The sequence below is a fragment of the Hydractinia symbiolongicarpus genome, chromosome 4 (assembly GCF_029227915.1).
Source record: "Hydractinia symbiolongicarpus strain clone_291-10 chromosome 4, HSymV2.1, whole genome shotgun sequence".
Lineage (NCBI taxonomy): Eukaryota > Metazoa > Cnidaria > Hydrozoa > Anthoathecata > Hydractiniidae > Hydractinia > Hydractinia symbiolongicarpus.
The window spans coordinates 24,555,559-24,574,500 of NC_079878.1; the positions used below are offsets into that span (position 1 = coordinate 24,555,559).

Genomic DNA, 18,942 nt, shown 5'->3' on the forward strand with positions numbered 1-18,942 from the left:
TCTTTGGGTGTGACGACCCCAAGTATTACCCCAGTGAACCCTTGTTTTATATGTCAATAGATTGCACGGATTAAAGAACATCTGATGACAGAAGAGGATTCCAGCGCCTCCTGATGACCACTAGAGGACCTCGGATTAGAGGTGCCCTGCCTGGAATCCTCACACCCCTTGGTTGAGGCTTTGGGGCGAAACCGTTTGGTGTCAAGGTTGGGATTGTGCAATCTGTGTTGTGTGTGCGTTTTTTTTACTGATATTGTGGATCCTGCGAAAAGGAAGTTTAACTGTCCTTTTGGTAGTAACTTTGGAGGAAGAAAACCTCTATGATTTAACCCTAAAACTTAACAGGTTGATTATTTCATTGTGCCTTGCTGCAATGTTCAAAATTTTCTCTGTATTGTCAGCACTTAAAAGAAGTAGACTTCTGTTACATAAAATCGTCTGTGTTACCAAGTCAAAGGCAGGGGAAAGCGCAAAAACTATATAATAAATCAGACCTTGCCACAATATGGCTGGATATCGCAAATGCATTTCCTTCAATTCCACGCAACTTAATATTTTATGCACTGGAGAGATATGGTGTTGTTCTACGCTGGATATTGCTCATCAAGACTTATTTTATTGGTATTTATAGCAAATCTTTTAGTTTGTCCTCACCAAGCCACTGGCACAGGCACATGGGTGGCATTTTTGCTGGGTGCTCTCTTTCCATCATTTTGTTTCTTGCTGGTATCAACATCATCCCTGAATACTTTCTTCTATCTGATGCCTGCACTTATGTTACTTCTACGAAGTTGTCCCTACCAGTCATTGGAGCTTCTGTGGACGATATCAACCTCATGTCATCCTCTGTTGTGGGAACTCAAAAACTCCTAAACCGATGTACTACTGCTTTGACATGGGCCAGGATGAGTTTCTGTCCCCGTAAGTCACAAAGCATAATGCTTATAAAAGGTAGGTCAGTAAACACTAACCCGTTTTCTGTTACCTCTCCATCTACACCAACTGACTTTTCCTTGTTTATCCCATCAGTACACTCCTCCCCTGTTCGTTTCCTCGGTCACATTATTGACGGTTCACTTTCAGACGCAAAGTTATCAGGGAACTAGAAAATAAGTTAACAACTGGGCTTACAATAATAAATAGTTCTTGTTTCAAAGGCACTCAGAAACTCTGGATTCTACAATATTTACTTATCCCTAGAATCCAATGGCCACTGCTTATTTACGAAGTTCCCATATCTCGGGCTTCAAGGTTGGAACAAAAGACATCTGCTTTTATCAGAAAATGGTTTTCAATTCAGCCATCCACTACTAACATGTCTGTACTGCTCCTGTTAGCCTTGTCCCTTGCCAATCAAAAGTCTGACATCATTACTGAAGTCCTCCAAAATCGGTGGCCATCTGCTTTTAAGAGACCCACTAGTCTCATATAGTGCCAAATCCTTAAAATCGGGTAAATAGAAGGTTAAGGACGCAGTTACGACGGCAAAGACAGAAGTGACAGTTCGATCCATGATAGGTACTCCCCAACTGGGTAGAGCTGGCCTAGGCATCCAACAATGTTTGAAGGTTCCCACTTCCAAACAGTCCTACGCTTACAGAAAGTTGATATCAAACACAGCAAGAGATATGGACGAGGAGGCTAACATGAGTAGAGCCTTGCAGTTGCAAGTACAAGGGCAGTGGATCAGATGGGAGTCCTAGAAATGCATTCTGGCCATGGCACCAAACTTGCTTTCTTTCTGCCTAGATTCTACTTATGACGTTTTACTGTCACCCAGCAACTTAAATCGTTGGAACATTTGCACAGAATCCGTTTGTTCCTTGTGTGGAAAACTTTTATGCACCACAGCACATGTCTTAGGTTCTTGCAAGGTTGCCCTTACTCAAGGCCAATTTTTTTTCCGACATGATTCTGTTCTTTTTGAGCTTCTTCTAAGCCTCAAAAAATTTTGTGTCAGATCGTAAACCATCTCCGAAAAGTATATTGTTCAAGATATCATTTGTTAAAGCAGGTACATACACATCTGGAAAAAGATCAAAACCAACAGGTCTATTCCATCACGCCAGTGACTGAGTGATACTGTCTGACGTAAACAATAGCTTTGTGTTACCTTGTCATATAGCTGTTACATCACTAAGACCAGACATTGTAATGTATTCCAACTGTTCCAAAATTGCCATTCTCATTGAAGTTATCTGTCCTTGTGAGGAGAATATGGAGTCCTGGCACTGTACCAAACTTTCTAAATACTCCTTTTTGTTTAGGTGATACGTAGTAACGGTGGGTCTCCAAATCTTTACGTTGTTGAAGTAGGTGCTAGAGGTTACTGTTCTAGGTCCGTTACATGTTGTTTGAATCGCCACTAGTGAAGTCAATAGTCCTAAATATGTCCCTTTTACATCGCTCCCGTTCACCTACCGATCCTTCCAATTTCCTGCGGGCTTTGCAAAACAGAATGCATACTCTAAACAAAAAAGAATTCCATTTCAACAATCAGCAAGACATCTCTGAGACGTAGTCATTGACGAACTAATTGGATCTTCTTCTTTGTGCTTTTAGAGGCATGTTCTCTAGAGGAGTACAACCTCTAGCTTGTTTCCAAAGACCTAACAGGTTGAGTTCATCATTGCGGTGGCTTGCCACCTCTTTGAAAATTATTTTCTTTCTGTTAGTCTGAAAACAACAACATCTTGTAATGCTTGTTTGTGTTCATCTTCTAAAGAACAAAAGGAGACAATTCTTACTTTACCAACATGCAAGTCAATAGGGGACTCTTTCAAGGCAATTTCGCAGTCGCAACAGCTTGTAGGTGACAACAGGTGGTTTTGCCCCCAGTGTTCATCACATCAGAAGAGCACAACTGAAACACAAATTTCCAGTTATGGCGATATCCTTGTTATTCAGTTACTTAGGTATGCCTTAGTTAATGGTTCCTCTTTCAAAGATACAAGATCGGTGAACTGTCTGTCTGCGAAACACCACGAGCTAATCGTGCTTTCTCACCCTAATGATGAAATTTTCTTTAGCAACAAGTACAGATTAGTCGCCACCATAAACCATTCAGGTACCTTAAAAGCCGGACTTTACTGGGCGTTTATTAAAGATCAACGAAACACTTGGCATAAGTGCAACGACCGCTGCGTTTCAGAAGTCAATCCATCTCACTTAAACAATTCATCCTGTTACATACTATTTTTTACCAGGACCAAACTTTTTCCATGCCATAAAAACAGATTGGGGGAGGGAATAAATTTCCCTAATGGTTCTAATTTACCCCAGCTAATCCTTGCCCGGTTAGTTTACCATGATATAGGAGTTTGCTCACTCCCTTCTCTCTCTTGAGATCCTGTAAGCAGCATAGCAAGGGGGCTAGACTTTTTGTCTTGTCTTTGGGTTTGACGGTCCCAATTGTTACCCCAGTCCAGTAGGCAGGCAGAGTTTGCTCACTTTGCCTTCAGGATTGACGATCCTGCTGCCCTGAGTCATTTTAGAAGCTTTTCAAGGGGGTTTGACGCCCACGCACATCAGGCCAGTCATGACAGGCTGGTACTGTCATTAGGTTGACCCACCGCAGCAATGATCTGTGTAAGTTTGAGTGTTGGGCGCCCTTAACATGTGTAAAGCTACAGCTAGGTTCACAAGTCCTGGCGCACAGATCGTTGCCTGCTTTAAACTCTATAATATCTAACCATCTGTCATTAGACAAGCTATATCACAACAGCCAGCTGTTTTGTCACTTCATCATCAAATATGCACTATATAAAATATGCCAATGTTATTTTGCAAGCACTAAGTACTATTCCATCCCTATGGTCCCAGAGTGCTTCTGAGTCATCCCGTTTGTCACCAATTGTGAGGGCGATTGCTCTTAACATGACCATGTCTGGAGAGTGAAAATAAATGGTTTTGCCCACAATGTTCCCTGCACCAACAGAGCACTAGGGAAACAAGGATTACGAGAAATAGCGAAATTTTAACCTTACACCTGAAAAGGTTTGCAAGAGATGGAGAACATCAGGTTAAGGACAATAAATTTGTTGAAAGTTTTTCCTCTTGTAATCCTTATCTCAATATCCCGATATCTAGTGACTCGGACACATCTTTTATCCAAAAGTATGCTTTGGTAGCTGTGATAAATCACTCTGGAACATTGAATGGAGGCCACTATTGGGCCTATACCAAAGATCGGACCACAAACTCTTGGTACCTCTGCAATGATAAGGCAATAAGCAAAGTTGATCCAAGAACGCTCAACAGCACTACATCACATGTTTTCTTTTATACCCGCTGCTAGGTTTTGTAAATCCGGGCGGTTTTGTATTACCCCAGCTAGTTCATTCGAACCAGTTAACCGTCAATACCCAGAGGGTAAAAAGTTCAGCTCACTCTTCTCAGGTAAATTATAACAAGCTTAGCAAGGGGGTTTGCTTTTAGCTTGTCTTTGAGTGTAACGACCCCAGGCTTGACAACCCTGCTGTCCTTAGTCAAAATATGGACAGGCTGGTCCTGTCGTGACAACCTCCTGTGTAAGGCTGTGTTGGGGCCCTGTAACACATCTGGAAAGCTACAGCCAGAGTCACAAGTTCTGGCGCCCAGGATGGGTCTTATTTAATTCTTTTTTATAATAATATATTTTTGACATTACATTTTTCTATTTGTGTTCGATCTGTAACGAGTCCGTTTATGTCGTTAGCTCTGTCTTGTGTTGTGTTGTTTGTGATAGAAGGATTGTTTTTTCTCTTTACGATTTTCTTAAAGAATAGTTTTAAGTCCAAGTTGGACAGTACTCATGCTTGTAAGAAGCAAGAAAGTGTATTCAGCACCTTCTTCTAGGAGCCTAATCCTAGTTTTGACAACCACCATCCCTGTAGACAAGATGCTTCAGTGCAGCTTGCTGTATTGTAAACCTTTTTCATCATACAATGCCTTTGCTTATGTTGCTTAGTGCACAAACAACCACCATTACTTTATCTATTAGGTGGACTTGCGTTATCGGAATAGTGGTGTTCAGAATCATGAATTTTCTTAATCATCCAATCACTCTCTCAATATGTATTCGAACATTTGCAATTTGCCTCGATCGATCAACATCAGCAGCAGAAATTTGGTCTTTTCCCCTACTAAATTCCGGGTATCTTCAAAAATGCTCCCCTTGTGGCTAATTCTTGTTCAATAAGAAAACCTCTATCTGCCAAAACCATATCACCATTCTCTATCAAGTCTAGAAAGTCACTTTTGATCGTTATTTCTTTATCTGATACTCCTCCACCCCATCCTCTAGATAAAAACTGACAGAACTGAATGGAGAACAAGCTATCAAATATTTTATTGTATTGGTATTTTTGTAATTAGACCAAGTATTATTGTATTGGTATTTTTGTAATTAGACCAAGTATGTGCCCTTGTATTCAAGTTCAATGGTCGCTGAATAAGAATTTCTGTGCAGTCAATTATACAGCAACAGCTTTTATAGGATCTAAAACATTTTCGCAAATTTTTTCTTAAAGCTTGTTTTTTAGGCTATATAAGTGTAAACAATAATGACTTTGCTGGTAGTGGGTAACAACTGTCGATAAATACGAGAAATCACAGGTGGTCGAACTTTAAATCTATATTCAATGTCTCTATTAAGAAGTCCAAGTTTTAATTTCATGAGGACTACAAGGACATAATCTTTTTGTGTCAACAATTTTGTTGCTGGCTTAATTTATGTTATACAATATTGACCACTCAATTAAATCTTCCTTTGTTTAAAGCCAGTATAAAAATAAAACATTTCAGGAGATTGTTTCAATGGCTTATAACAAAATTTATCCATGAATGTCATTTAATCTATTTGCATATTCCCTATTCAATCCAGTGTACTTGTTTGAAATGTTCTGTTTTTCATCCACTTCATTATTGAAATCCTTTTCCAAGCATTTAACTTTCTCCTCCAGTTCTTATAATTTCTGACATAATTCTGACATGGAAAGACCTTGATCTTCTGGGGGTTCAAAATCATCGTCAGATTCACATTTTAGCTACTAATTCAGATGTTAATTTCCTTCGTTTTGTGAGTCGAGAATGTCTATCTTGCTTTTCAAACTTTCTTTTCTCACGCACTCGTTTTCCACAACGTTCAAATACTGAGGGTATCCAGTCTGGATAAGAAGAATCTTTAGACTTTTTTCCTAAAAATGCGAACAATAAAAGCTCTAAAGACTTTAAAAAATTCCAGAGAAAAAGTTCATGTGGGTGAGGGGACAGAAAACACAAGATGGTTCGCACAACTTTACAAAAGAGTGAACAAAGTCACTTACCAGACAAAATGTAAATGACACACTGGCATTCTTTATTCAACCATTCAATTCTGTCAATTGCAGTCAGCCATCTCTCCCTTAACACAGGATGCTTCTTATTAGGAATTTTGTAAAATCCACCTTATTCATCCGTCTTCCAACAATTTGTACAATTAGGTACGCAACAGTTACCAAGCTATGAAAACAACAGTTTTTTTAAGTATTTAAAAAATAAATATATCCAAACAGTACAACACGTCTCTTCTCTTCAATAATCTCTAACAAAAGACACTGGGCGCCCTCAATGTTTTGCCTGTCGATTTTTTCGCAAGTTTGCGCATGTGCAAAAGTGCCGTAAAACGTAAACATTGAAATGCGTTTATAGGTTGCCAATGCAACATCTCCACAACCCTTAGTAATAGCAGTAACCACATGAAACGAGCTAAAACCATTTTAAACCAGCTGGAACGAGCTAAAACCATCTGAAACGAGCTAGCCAGGAGCATAATTTTTCTTACCATCAGGAAATTGGAATAGTTAGGTGGATTATTATTATGCGGTCTCTTGATGGTTTATTAATCTCCTTTTTCAAACGTTTACAAAAGTTATTGGTTTTGGCAGATGGTGTCAATGAGTGCAGTTGGTGTCTTGCAGGAGGCAGGGGGTGCTTACTCAGGGGCCCGTTCTGAGAGCCGGGTCAAAGGCACATACAAAATCTAAAGTGTCAGGTATACTGCACCTTACCAAAGATTGGAAGATTGTTGCTGACACACACTCGAACTATGTGTTTCCTAGCCATATTGCCATTTCTGAGCTTAAACCGGACCTTGTGTTATATTCAAATGACCTTAAGCGCGTTATTATTGTAGAACTCACTTGCCCATGTGAGGAAAACATGAATGCTTGGCACTCCACAAAAGTTGCCAAATATTCCTGTTTAATGAATGTGATTATGGTTAATGGCTGGCAAGTTGATTTCTTCGCAGTGGAAGTAGGAGCAAGAGGATATTGTGCAAGAACCACCACTGCCTGTTTAAAAAGAATGGGTTTCACCAACAAACTTGCTTATTCCACTGCAAATGATCTCGGTAAAATCAGTATGAGGTCTTCTTTTTGTATCTGGCTGGCACGTGAATCCAATGTTTGGTCAACTGACTCCTTAATGCAATTACCCAAATCCAAGCAGGCTTTGCCCATTGTGGAGACCAAGGGTGTTTCATCTCGCCGAAAGGGGCCATCTAAAAAGGTTAGCCAAAATAAAAATGACACTCAACCAATTAGTGTCTATAAAAACATCGGTTTTTTAAACAAAGGCAACACTTGTTACGCCAACGCCATTTTGCAAGTATTAAGTACCATTCCAACACTCTGGTGCCAGAGTGGGTCAGAATCGTTTCATTTATCACCTATTGCGAGGTCTATTTCGCTTAACATGGCGAAGCTGAAGCAATCATTGTCACCTGTTGACCCTTCGAATTTTCTCTGGGCCCTTGAACGTCAAATGCACTCTGATGGGAAACTGGACTTCCAATTTAATACTCAGCAAGATGTAGCAGAGATTTTGTTTGTGGTTTTGGACGCCCTTAAGGGATTTTCCCCGATTGCTGCAGATAAAATCTCAACTGAAATCTCAATGTCCGTAAGCTGTAACACCTGCCTGTGCACCTCGGTAAATGTCGAAATGCAGGACATTTTAACACTGCCAATGACATCTAAAATCCAATCTTGTGTCAGCAAATTTTTAGAACCGGAAATTCTAACTGATGGAAACAAGTGGTTTTGTCCGCAATGCTTTGCACATAGAGAGAGTACTAGAGAAACGCAAATCAGCAGGAGTAGTGAAATCTTATTCCTGCATCTTAAAAGGTTTTTAAAACATCTGGTAAAAGACAACAGAGTTGTTGAATGTGTTTCTTTACGTGACTCTCTCCTGCAACTACCTCTCGTCAGTGATACGGACACAATGTTTAATCAGAACTACTCATTGTTAGCAACAATTAATCACTCCGGTACATTAACCGCAGGTCATTATTGGGCTTATGTTAAGGATCCTGCCACAAATTCTTGGTACCACTGCAATGATAGAGCGGTTTGCAAATGCTCTCCACCTATTCTCAACAACAATTCATGTTATATTCTTTGTTACGTTCGCTGTTGATCCGCTTTTTCTTTCTTTCTTATACATTCATCATTACGTTTATAAAACCTGTACTTCCAGGGTCATGGGGGAGGAAAATGTAAATCCGAGCGGTTTTATATTACCCCAGCTAGTTCATTCGAACCAGTTTGCCGTCAATACCCAGAGGGTAAAGAGTTCAGCTCACTCTTCTCTGGTAACTTAAAAGAAGCTTAGCAAGGGGGTTTGCTTTCAGCTTGTCTTTGGGTGTAACGACCCCACTTTTTACCCCAGTTCAGTAAGGTGCCCAAGTTTACTAACTTGGTCTTCAGGCTTGACAACCCTGCTGTCCTTAGTCAAAATATGTACAGGCTGGTCTTGTCATGACAACCTCCTGTGTAAGGCTGAGTGTTGGGGCCCTGTAACACATGTGGAAAGCTACAGCCAGAGTCACAAGTTCTGGCGCACAGGAGGGTTTTATATAATTCTTTTTTTATATTATATATTTTTGACATATACATTTTTTCCATTTGTGTTTGTTCTGTAACCAGTCCGTTTATGTTGTTAGATCTGTCTTGTGTCGTATTGTTTGTGATTGAAGGATTGTTTTTTCTCTTTAAGATTTTCTCAGTGAATAGTTATAGGTCCAAGTTGGACAGTACTCATGCTTGTAATAAGCAAGAAAGTGTATTCAGCACCTTCTTCTGGGAGCCTAATCCCAATTTTATTTACATCCACCGTCCCTGTAGACAAGATACTTCAGTGCAGCTTGCTGTATTGTAAACCTTTTTCAACTTCAAATCATTTTAATTTTATAAGTATTTTTTTTGTCTTGCTTATGTTCTTGCCATTTCCTAAAACTGTATTGGTTAAGCAAGACTATCACATTCAATGGGATTTCGTTTACCATTTCGTCCCAGTACTGTCGTTTTAAATTGCCTAGTTTAATCGCCGATTTTTTTGTTGTTGTTTTTTTCGCTTTTTTGTCATAAGCTTTATTTTTGTAGTCGAAGAAGGAAAAATGCGTAACATGTGTATCGGATACACCTTGAAATAAGGGGAATGACTATTCAGGTCATTTTGAAATATTATTGTCAAACCACCCACATCGTCTAAAGACAAATTTTGTCATCGCACTACGTGCTTTGTTACTCTTAATCTCTTTAGCAGCGTACACAAAGTGTATTGAACCTGTACTGTATAAGGTGGATTTCCAATTGGGTATTTTTTGCCTCGGATTTGGAATGGAAAGGAAATTAATTAATTTCAATTTCCACTTAAATTCGGGCGGCAGAAAATTTTTTGTGCATAGTTGAACAGAAAGTGGTCAAAGTTTACTTTAGGAAGATATTGATGTTTAGTTTCTGCTGATGACCGTCCGCGGACCTCTTTGAGGTGACCCAGCTAGACATCCAGGGTACTTAGTTTCAGAAATATGGGTCGAAACCTACCTGCCCTGGGTCAAAGTTCTGTTCATCTTTTCAAATGTGTTGTGTCTTGCCACCTCTTTGTAAATTATTTTCTTATTATTTATTAAGAATTACTACTTAGGTATATACAGAAAATCATTTTCTATATTTTCTGTTAGCAGCTGGCCCCAACATATGTGTGAAATACCCTAAATGGATAAATTTTGGCGAGTATTTAATTTGGCAAATGACCAAATTAGAATGTTTGGCGGGAATTTAATTTGGCGAATGATAAATTTTATAAAATTTGGCGAATACAAAAAAATGTTTATTTTGGCGGGGATTTATATGGCAAATGACACTAAGAATTGAATTCTATTTATAAAACTTGTGAATATAAAAAAAATTCGTTTTCAAAAATTTATTTTCAGCTGAGTGACAATGGGCTGGAAAAACAAGGGTGAAACTGCCATTTTATCATATTAAATTATGTGTTTCAACAAGACTTTCAATTTAAATGCCACTGTCAACCATTCTGGCACTTTAAAAGCGGGTCATTGCTGGACTTTTAATTAAGGAAAAAATGATACCCAACTCAAGTGCTACGATCGTGCCATTGCTGAGATAGAGGCATCACAAATAAACAATCGCTCAGCTTTTGTACTTTTCTTTTTGTTTCTTTCGTGCAACCACGTGAATCGGGGGAGGAAGTTTGTTTTCCTAGCGGTTGTAACTTACCGAGTTGGTGTACTGTGACAATAGAGTTTGCTCACTTCGTTCTCTTTTTGATACCCTATAAGAAGCGTAGCAAAGGCCCATTAGGCCAAGTTTGATCACTTGGTATCAAGGATTAAAAACCATGCTGCCTCGAGTTAGTTTTGAAGAAGCCATAGATTTAAATCTTTTCCTTTTTTTCGCACTTGATCTAGGCAAACCTCAATTATGACTGGCTGGGTAAGCGTCCGTAGCAGCAATGATCTGTGGAAGGATTAGTGTTTGCGCCATTAACAAGGGTAAAGCTACTGCCAGAGTCACAAGTTTCGGCGTACAGATCGATGTGTTTTTTTACGAAGTGCGACATTAAAGGATTACGAAGTGTGATGGAGTCACGAAATGCGAAAAATTGGATTACATAGTGCGACAGGATTACAAAGTGATAAATTTTAACGGTTTTCGCAGATATTCAAATTTTTTGTAAAAAACTCAGTAACGTATGAATAAAAAAGTGATGGCTGTTACTAAAGAAAATTTCGTAAATAGAACATTAAGTGTATAAATCATATCGACAGTTGGTCCAGCATTGACACTAAAAGCAAAAATACCATGAAGTCTCCTGTTTCAGCATCAAATTCATTCGTGACAACTACACGTCACATTTATACCTCAATTTTTTTGTATTTTAAAATTAATAATCTACAGATTTCTTAGGGAAAATTAATTTCTCACCAGCCTTTTGTGGATGTGGCACATACATTCTGAACCACTAAACGCACTTTTCAACTCTGCTATAACAAAACTTGCAGAGTCTTTACGATACATAGATGCCTGAATAAAAAAATAATATAATATTTGACCAATAAACACACCTTTTTGTTTATAAGAGATCATTTATCCAACGACAAAAATATAACAAAAATAGAATGGTGTTTCGATTGGAAAATCATGTTTCAAAAACATGCAAGTGATAAACGTATAAACATGTAATATTCTGTTCCTTGGAAAAGCTGTAGCATGTTGAAATTTTTTGTTTAAACTTCTATTTCTTTCACCCATCACTAGTAGTGAAAAGTTTATATTGAAAATAGTGTGCACATTTGCTGTTCAATCGTCAATTCATCAGATGATGGGATATGAAATGAGAGAAATTCTTCTACAATACCTACAGTTATGCTGTTTTCAAGGTTAACACCATCTGAACAGTTGTTGATATTGGCAAGACAAACGTCAATGGTTGTCCCAGTCACTAATGGAACAATTTGAGCACCTTTCACAAAACTGGTTCACTGTTAAAGGAGAAAAAAAATGTAAAATTCTGGATAGGTCCCTAAATTTTTTAAGACAATCAAACAGGTTTTTTCTAAGTGGCCCAACCAATTCAATCTTCTTATCTGGATAACATCTTTAATTCTACGAATACTTAGCCTGCTTCTTAGCTCATCTGAACTCTTTTTGTCTCTCAGACTGGCGTTACACATCCACCTAACCATTCTCATATCATTCCTTTCTAAACGGTCAAGATCTTCCTGCTTCACTGCCCATGTCTCACTACCATACAACAAACACTTCTTACACAGGCCGCATACAACCTACCTTTTACCTCAATTGACAAGACTGCTAGTTAACAAAGGAAGTAACTCTCTAAACTTTTTCCAAGCAGAACTATCCTGCAAGTGACACTTCTTCCAACACCCCCTTCACTGCCCAACATCACCTAAGTAACAGAAGTTCTCAACTATCTCCAACGAGCCACTGTTGTACATCATTAAAGCTGAAAATACTTAATTCTCAATAATCTCATCTTTGCAACACTTGCATACAAACTGAATGTCAGCTCTTAACCTTCCACTAATACTACTGCACTTCTTATGTACCCAATGCTTGCAATTCTGACCAACCCCTTTCCTGCAAACTTCCAACTACAACGTCACACTTGGCTGCAATCATAGTCATAAGAAAAAGAGTCTGGAAAAGAAAGCGCTATAACAATGGAAACATTGTTTTGATCCTTTTGTGGCCATAATGAAACTAGAACTCATAATGAAACTAGAACTCAGTTTTGTATAGGCACGGTAAATTAGAAATGGCGGTTTTTCTGGTTCAGATTACTCTTTTTTGTTGTATACAAAGAATTTAATTTGACTTTTTTATTGATATGCCTGGAGATAATTTTTCAATATTTGGACAGTATCACGAAGAGCTAAGTACAAGGGAATAGCTATTTTTAAAGTCCCAACTAGTGATATTACGTTTGATTCCTAGCTATTGTCACCAAAGATCGTGTGGTTGATAAAGCACTTTGTGACAGAATAGCAAATAAAAGGATCTTCATTTGTCAACGGCACTTTAATGAAAATTAATATTATCGTCATGAGAGCAGAGTTATATTAAATCCTGGTGAATTACCTTGCCTAAATTTACCCATCACAAGCATTCCTTCTTCTTCAACGATAACAAAACCAAGGGAATCATCACAGTAAACTTTATTAAGGAGAGCTTGAAATCCTTCTCCAGAAGTTAAAACACCTGAATATTTTGAATGTTATCAATCATTTTCTGAATTTTCTTCCCGTATTCAAAATCTCAGACTTGGCGAGTGGCAATATAATTTTTCAGAGAACAGTGTTCAATTTTATTGGAGATTTATGTTGATACAAGTCTTCAGTTTAATTTCCGTGTGCTACTATAGAGTCTTCCTAAACAACATCAAATTTATAATATCTATGGCCACTCAGTTAAAAATATTACAATTTCTAATTTGATTAGATACATTTCGGGTTTCTTTGTTTGTTCTGGTTTGCCAAGATCATTTTCTGGTAGTTGCATTGAACATACTGCACCTAAAAAATTTAACCCAACAATAGACATATTACCAAATCCTCTTTCTCAAACGAAATTGGATCGACCACCTTCCTGCCAATTATTAACACTAGAGACAAATGTGAACCGTGTTTGAAAGCTGAATCTAGGAAAAACTTAGTCTTCAAAAAAAACAAGACAATTTATCCAACCCGGCTCATGATAAAGCTCCTGTTTCTTTAACATCTGCTGATTGTATAAATTTGAAACTTCAAAGTTATAGAATTAAGAACAAACATTTAAAAGCTGACAAATTAAAGATGATGTAAGAAATCGTACAAAAGGCAGTGCCTGTTGATGATAGTTTGAGCAAAGATATGATGAATATCATGTCAAATGCAGATTATGAAAAGATGCCTGAATTTATGCAATTCTTTTGGAGTGAACAACAAAAATATCTTTCTTCATCAAAGACAGCGGTTAGATATCAGTCTATGATTATCCGGTATTGTTTGGGTTTAGCCACAAAATTGCCTTCGTTTTATGATGAAATTCGTTATGGCGAGAAAACAAAAGCTGGTTTCGTTGTTTTGCCCAGTTGTTGCCGATTAAGGGACTATAAAAAATGTATACGACCACAGCAAGGATTTAATAAAGATATCATCTTAGAATTATAAGAAAATAGTGGAGAATTTTTCAGACATAGAAGGATATGGTATTGTGTTAATGGATGGGGATAAGCAGCACACGGGTGACTTAATTGGATATGTGGACTTAGGTGATATGGAACATACTTTGGCATCCCTTCAAAAATCTGATGACATTGCATCAGACATGCTGGTCTTTTTACTTCGAAGTATTGTTAACCCCTTAAAATTCTCCCTTGCCAACTTTGCAACCACAAATGCTACGTCTGTTCAGTTATTGACATTATTTAGGAAAGCTGTTGGCATATTGGAGGATAATTGTGGGATTAAAGTGGTCTCTGTTACAAGTGATGGCGCTTCTCCAAACCGCAGTATGTATCGGATGCATTTTGATATGACAAGAGTGGAAGATCTTAATGGAGACGTTGGTGTAACCTATCGTACACTTAATTTGATGGCAACTGAAAAGACATTTTACTTCTTATCCGTCCCACCACATCTGATTAAAACTGCCAGAAACTGCTTAGCTTATTCAATGGCTGGAAGATGCAGAAGAAGTATGTGGAACAATGGGTTAATATCTGACATGGAATCACATATCATAGCTTTTTTTTGATGATTTGGACTGTGGTCTCCACCTTGTTCCCAAAATCACAAATAACCATATTAAACTCACACCCTTTTCTGTGATGAATGTCCAACTAGCTGCACAGGTGTCAAGTGAATCAGTTTTTCATGCACTTCAAACATATGGACCACCAGAAGCGAAAGCTACTGCCATGTTTTGTATGATGGTGGTGACAAGTTCTTTGATTGTTTGAACATCAGAAACACAAAAGAAGGCATCACTAAAGCAAAATCGTTTCTAAAACCATTCGAATCACAAGATGACGAGCACTTTACATGTCTACTTGAAACATTTCTAAAATATTTTTCAGATTGGAAGGACTCAATTGCCACAAGACCTGGAAATTTCACTGATAATGCCAAATCTAACATGTTCATCTCATAGCAAACATATGAAGGTATTAAGATCACAACATATTGATCGATCGAGCTTATTAAATATCTATTGTCACATGGTGTACCATATGTTCTTACAGAGCGTTTTTGCCAAGATCCGCTGGAAAACTATTTCGGAAGACGACGATCAATAGGCATAGAAAAGTCAATCCTACTGTTAGAGATTTTGGATACAACTATAACACGATTCGTATACAAAAAATATTCAGACTTGTATTGACAACGAAGCATTTGCCAAAATTGATGTTGAGTCTATGCCATGTCGTAAAAAAAGAAATAATAAAGAAAATGATTAACCACCGAGTCATCAACAAATCAAAGAAGAAGCAGCACGCAAAAAAAAAACGGTTATTTTTATAGGCACACACCTTAAAAAACATTACTGGCTTCACCTTAATCTGTTTTTATGGTTCTGATGGTGAGTATGATTAGAAAATTATGTACTGTAAAAAGATGTACTATAATTGCTGGATTAAATAATATTCTGTGGGCCAGTATTCACAAATATAAGTTCCACATCAATTTTTGGGTCCTAATGGGCAAATATTTATCCAGCATTATTCTGAAGGTAGTATTTTGCAGCACACAAAAAACTGAATGTGTATGAAATTATTTTCTGTAAGTTCCATACAAAAATACTTACTTTTAAAGGTTGAATATTTCCGTGTACTTCTCGTTCTTTCCAAAATAATGTTTTTTATAATTTTGTAGCTATAAAAATAGCTGTTTTAACAAGTTTATAGTCTGTTGTTCAAGACTAATTAATGTGCGTGATCCAAAGTGCTTGATGCTTTTTTTACTTCAGTTCGCAACGACCGTGATTTTTTAGCCTTTGATTGTGCCGTTGACATTTATCCTTCACAAGTGAATATACACGAACACGAATATACAACATGATAAGATGTTCCAGTAATCTATCTCTTTACTAACTTCTTCAGTTGAAGCATTTTTTAATTTGTTGTAATTGCATAAATTCTTGCATTATTCATGAGATTTGATACCATTTCTTTACTGTCAATACGTGGTGCTAGACTCTTGGCCTAAATGGGATTCAACTATGGAAAAAATGTTACTGTCCATAATCAACTAAAACCTCATGTTTTTAAATCTTGTATAAAAAATTGTGTCGTCCCTGTTCAATGGCGTAATGCTCGTGAAATTTATATTCCAAAAACCAAAACTCCTATGGAGTCAAACATAAAAGACTTTCGACCAATTGCACTTCTAAATGTCGAAGGTAAGCTTCTTTTCAGCCTTATATCAAGGCGTTTAGAAACTCATATGATAACAAATAACAAATTTATCAATACATCTGTTCAGAAGGGAAGTATGGAAAAGGTTCCAGGCTGCTGGGAACACATGTCGATGGTTTGGTCAGCACTCAAAGATGCCCGCTCTTCTAAGTCGGATCTAGCTACCATCTGGCTGGATATAGCAAGTGCTTACCCTTCAATTCCTCACCGACTTATCTTTTTTGCCCTTAAGCGCTATGGTGTTCCTCCACAGTGGATTTCTTTTATTAGAAATTATTACATTGGCATCTACAGCAAATCATTCTCTCCCCTTGCACCAAGTAATTGGCATAAACATTCGTGGGGAATTTTTGCAGGCTGTACACTATCCAATATCCTTTTTCTTGCAAGCATCAATATTATTCTTGAGTATACATTACTGGCTTCCGCTGCCAGGTTTATCACATCAAGCAAAGTGTCACTCCCCTTGATTAGAGCCTTTATGGACGATATCAACCTCATGTCTTCATCAGTGTCTGGTACCCAAACGCTTTTGTCCAGGTGTACTGCAGCACTAAAATGGGCTGGCATGGATTTTCGTGCCAACAAATCACGCAGCATCGTGATCATAAAAGGTAAGTCCCTCAATTCAACTCCTTTTGCTCTCCAAAAGCCTGCTGACCCCACAGACTTCTCTTCCTACATTCCTTCTATCCATTCCATGCCTGTGCGATTTCTAGGCTGTATTATGGATTGTTCTATCTCCGATAGGAAGGCTATTGACGAACTTGATGAGAAGTTATCTGCAGGGGTCTCTATTATTGACAAGTCGTTTTATAAAGGCCCTCAGAAGCTGTGGATTTTACAACATCTATTAATCCCGCGCATTCAGTGGCCACTGCTGATATACGAAGTCTCAATGTCTTGTGTCGGCACCCTTGAACGGAAGGTGTCAGTATTTATAAGGAAATGGCTCAATCTTCACCATTCTACCACTAATTTATGTCTTTATGCTTCCAGCTCACCTTGCTCTCTACCGATAAAAAGCCTAACTTCCATACTCAAGTCCGCTAAGATCAGTCGACACTTGCTGCTAAGGGATTCTAAAGATCCATTGGTTTCGGCAGCTGTACCAACATTAAAGGCCGGTAGATGGAGCGTGTCCAATTCAGTCAGAATTGCTGAAGCAGAATTAAAGATTAAAGAAATTATGGGTTTACCCCATTTCGGTAAGGGCGGTTTAGGTCTCTGTCCTAAACATAAGGGAACTTCTCTTAGACAGTCTCATTCTTACAGGAAATTAGTATCGGTGACTGCAAAAGAAATTGATGGTGAAAAGGATATAAGCAGAGCTTTGCAACTACAGGTACAAGGAAGTTGGACCAGATGGGACAACTACATTAAGAACGACCTCTCCTGGAAGTCCTTGCTTGCCATGCCACCAAACCTGTTGTCGTTCTGTTTAAGCTCCACCTATGATGTTCTTCCTTCTCCGAGTAATTTAAGGTGTTGGCGTATATGTACCGAATCCTTCTGTTTCTTGTGTGGAAAACAAGTCTGCACTACAGCTCACATTTTAGGGGCCTGCAAAACGGCTGTAACACAGGGTAGATTTACGTTTCGTCACGACTCTGTCTTGCGCGAACTTTCACAGTTGATCACCACGTTTTCCAAATCTATTTCCTCTCCTGTAAAGCACCTAAATAATGTAAAATTTGTTAAAGCAGGTAGTCACTCATCTAGCAAAAAATCAAAACCGGTAGGCCTTTTGCATCTTGCCACTGACTGGTTATTTCTTTCAGATTTAAATGGTGAACTTGCTTTTCCTGGTCATATTGCCATAACATTGCTTAGACCAGATCTTGTCCTGTATTCCAACAACAGTGAACGTGTTATTTTAATTGAACTTACATGCCCTTGTGAGGAAAACATGGAAACCTAGCACTCCAAAAAGCTCTCTAAATACACCCTTTGATAAATATCATCGAGCATAATGGATGGCACGTAAATCTGTTCGCGATCGAAGTGGGTGCACGTGGATATTGTTCTCGGTCAGTTGCAATTTGTTTAAAAAGATTGGGTTTCCCAAACAAAGAAGCTTTCCAAGCCGTCCGGAAATTAGGCGACATTTGTATGAAAGCATCCTTCTGCATTTGGCTAGCCAGGAACTCAATTACGTGGAACCAGGGCAGCTGCAATCTTGTGCCAGGCTCAACATCTGTGCCTAGCCCTCTATTGCCAAAGGTTACAAGCCCGCAGCAACAACAACAGCATCAACAACGAAGGCCAACTGTGGATAAAAGTCACCCACACCCGGACCCAGAACCGCCTACCAACAGCACTCCAGCAAAACCATCTCATGCTGGTCTGATTAATAAAGGGAATACATGCTATGCTAATTCTATCCTGCAAGCATTATCTGTAACTCCTGCAATTTGGTCACAAAGTGCATCGGAGTCCTCTTTTGTTGCCCCCTGGCCAAGTCCGTCTTGCTGAATATGTCTCTGTTGTCTAAATCCACCTCAGTTGTAGACCCTTCCGCCTTTCTCCGAGCGTTACAACGTAAGATGTCCAATGCTAGGAACAACCCATTCAATATTAACACACAGCAGGATGTTCCTGAGATTCTACCTCATGTATTAAACGAGTTGACAGGGCTATCAGTTATCGCTAACAATATTATTACCAACAAAGTAACTTCAACAATATCTTGTA

General features: G+C 38.4%; 1 protein-coding gene across 1 annotated transcript; it reads left to right on the forward strand.

Moving 5' to 3' along the window:
• The first annotated feature begins 16,039 nt into the window (after nucleotides 1-16,039).
• Nucleotides 16,040-18,169, forward strand: LOC130642368 (uncharacterized). Its single transcript, XM_057449453.1, has one exon. It carries the CDS (start codon nucleotides 16,040-16,042, stop codon nucleotides 18,167-18,169), a length of 2,130 nt encoding a protein of 709 aa, XP_057305436.1.
• Nucleotides 18,170-18,942: the final 773 nt, after the last annotated feature.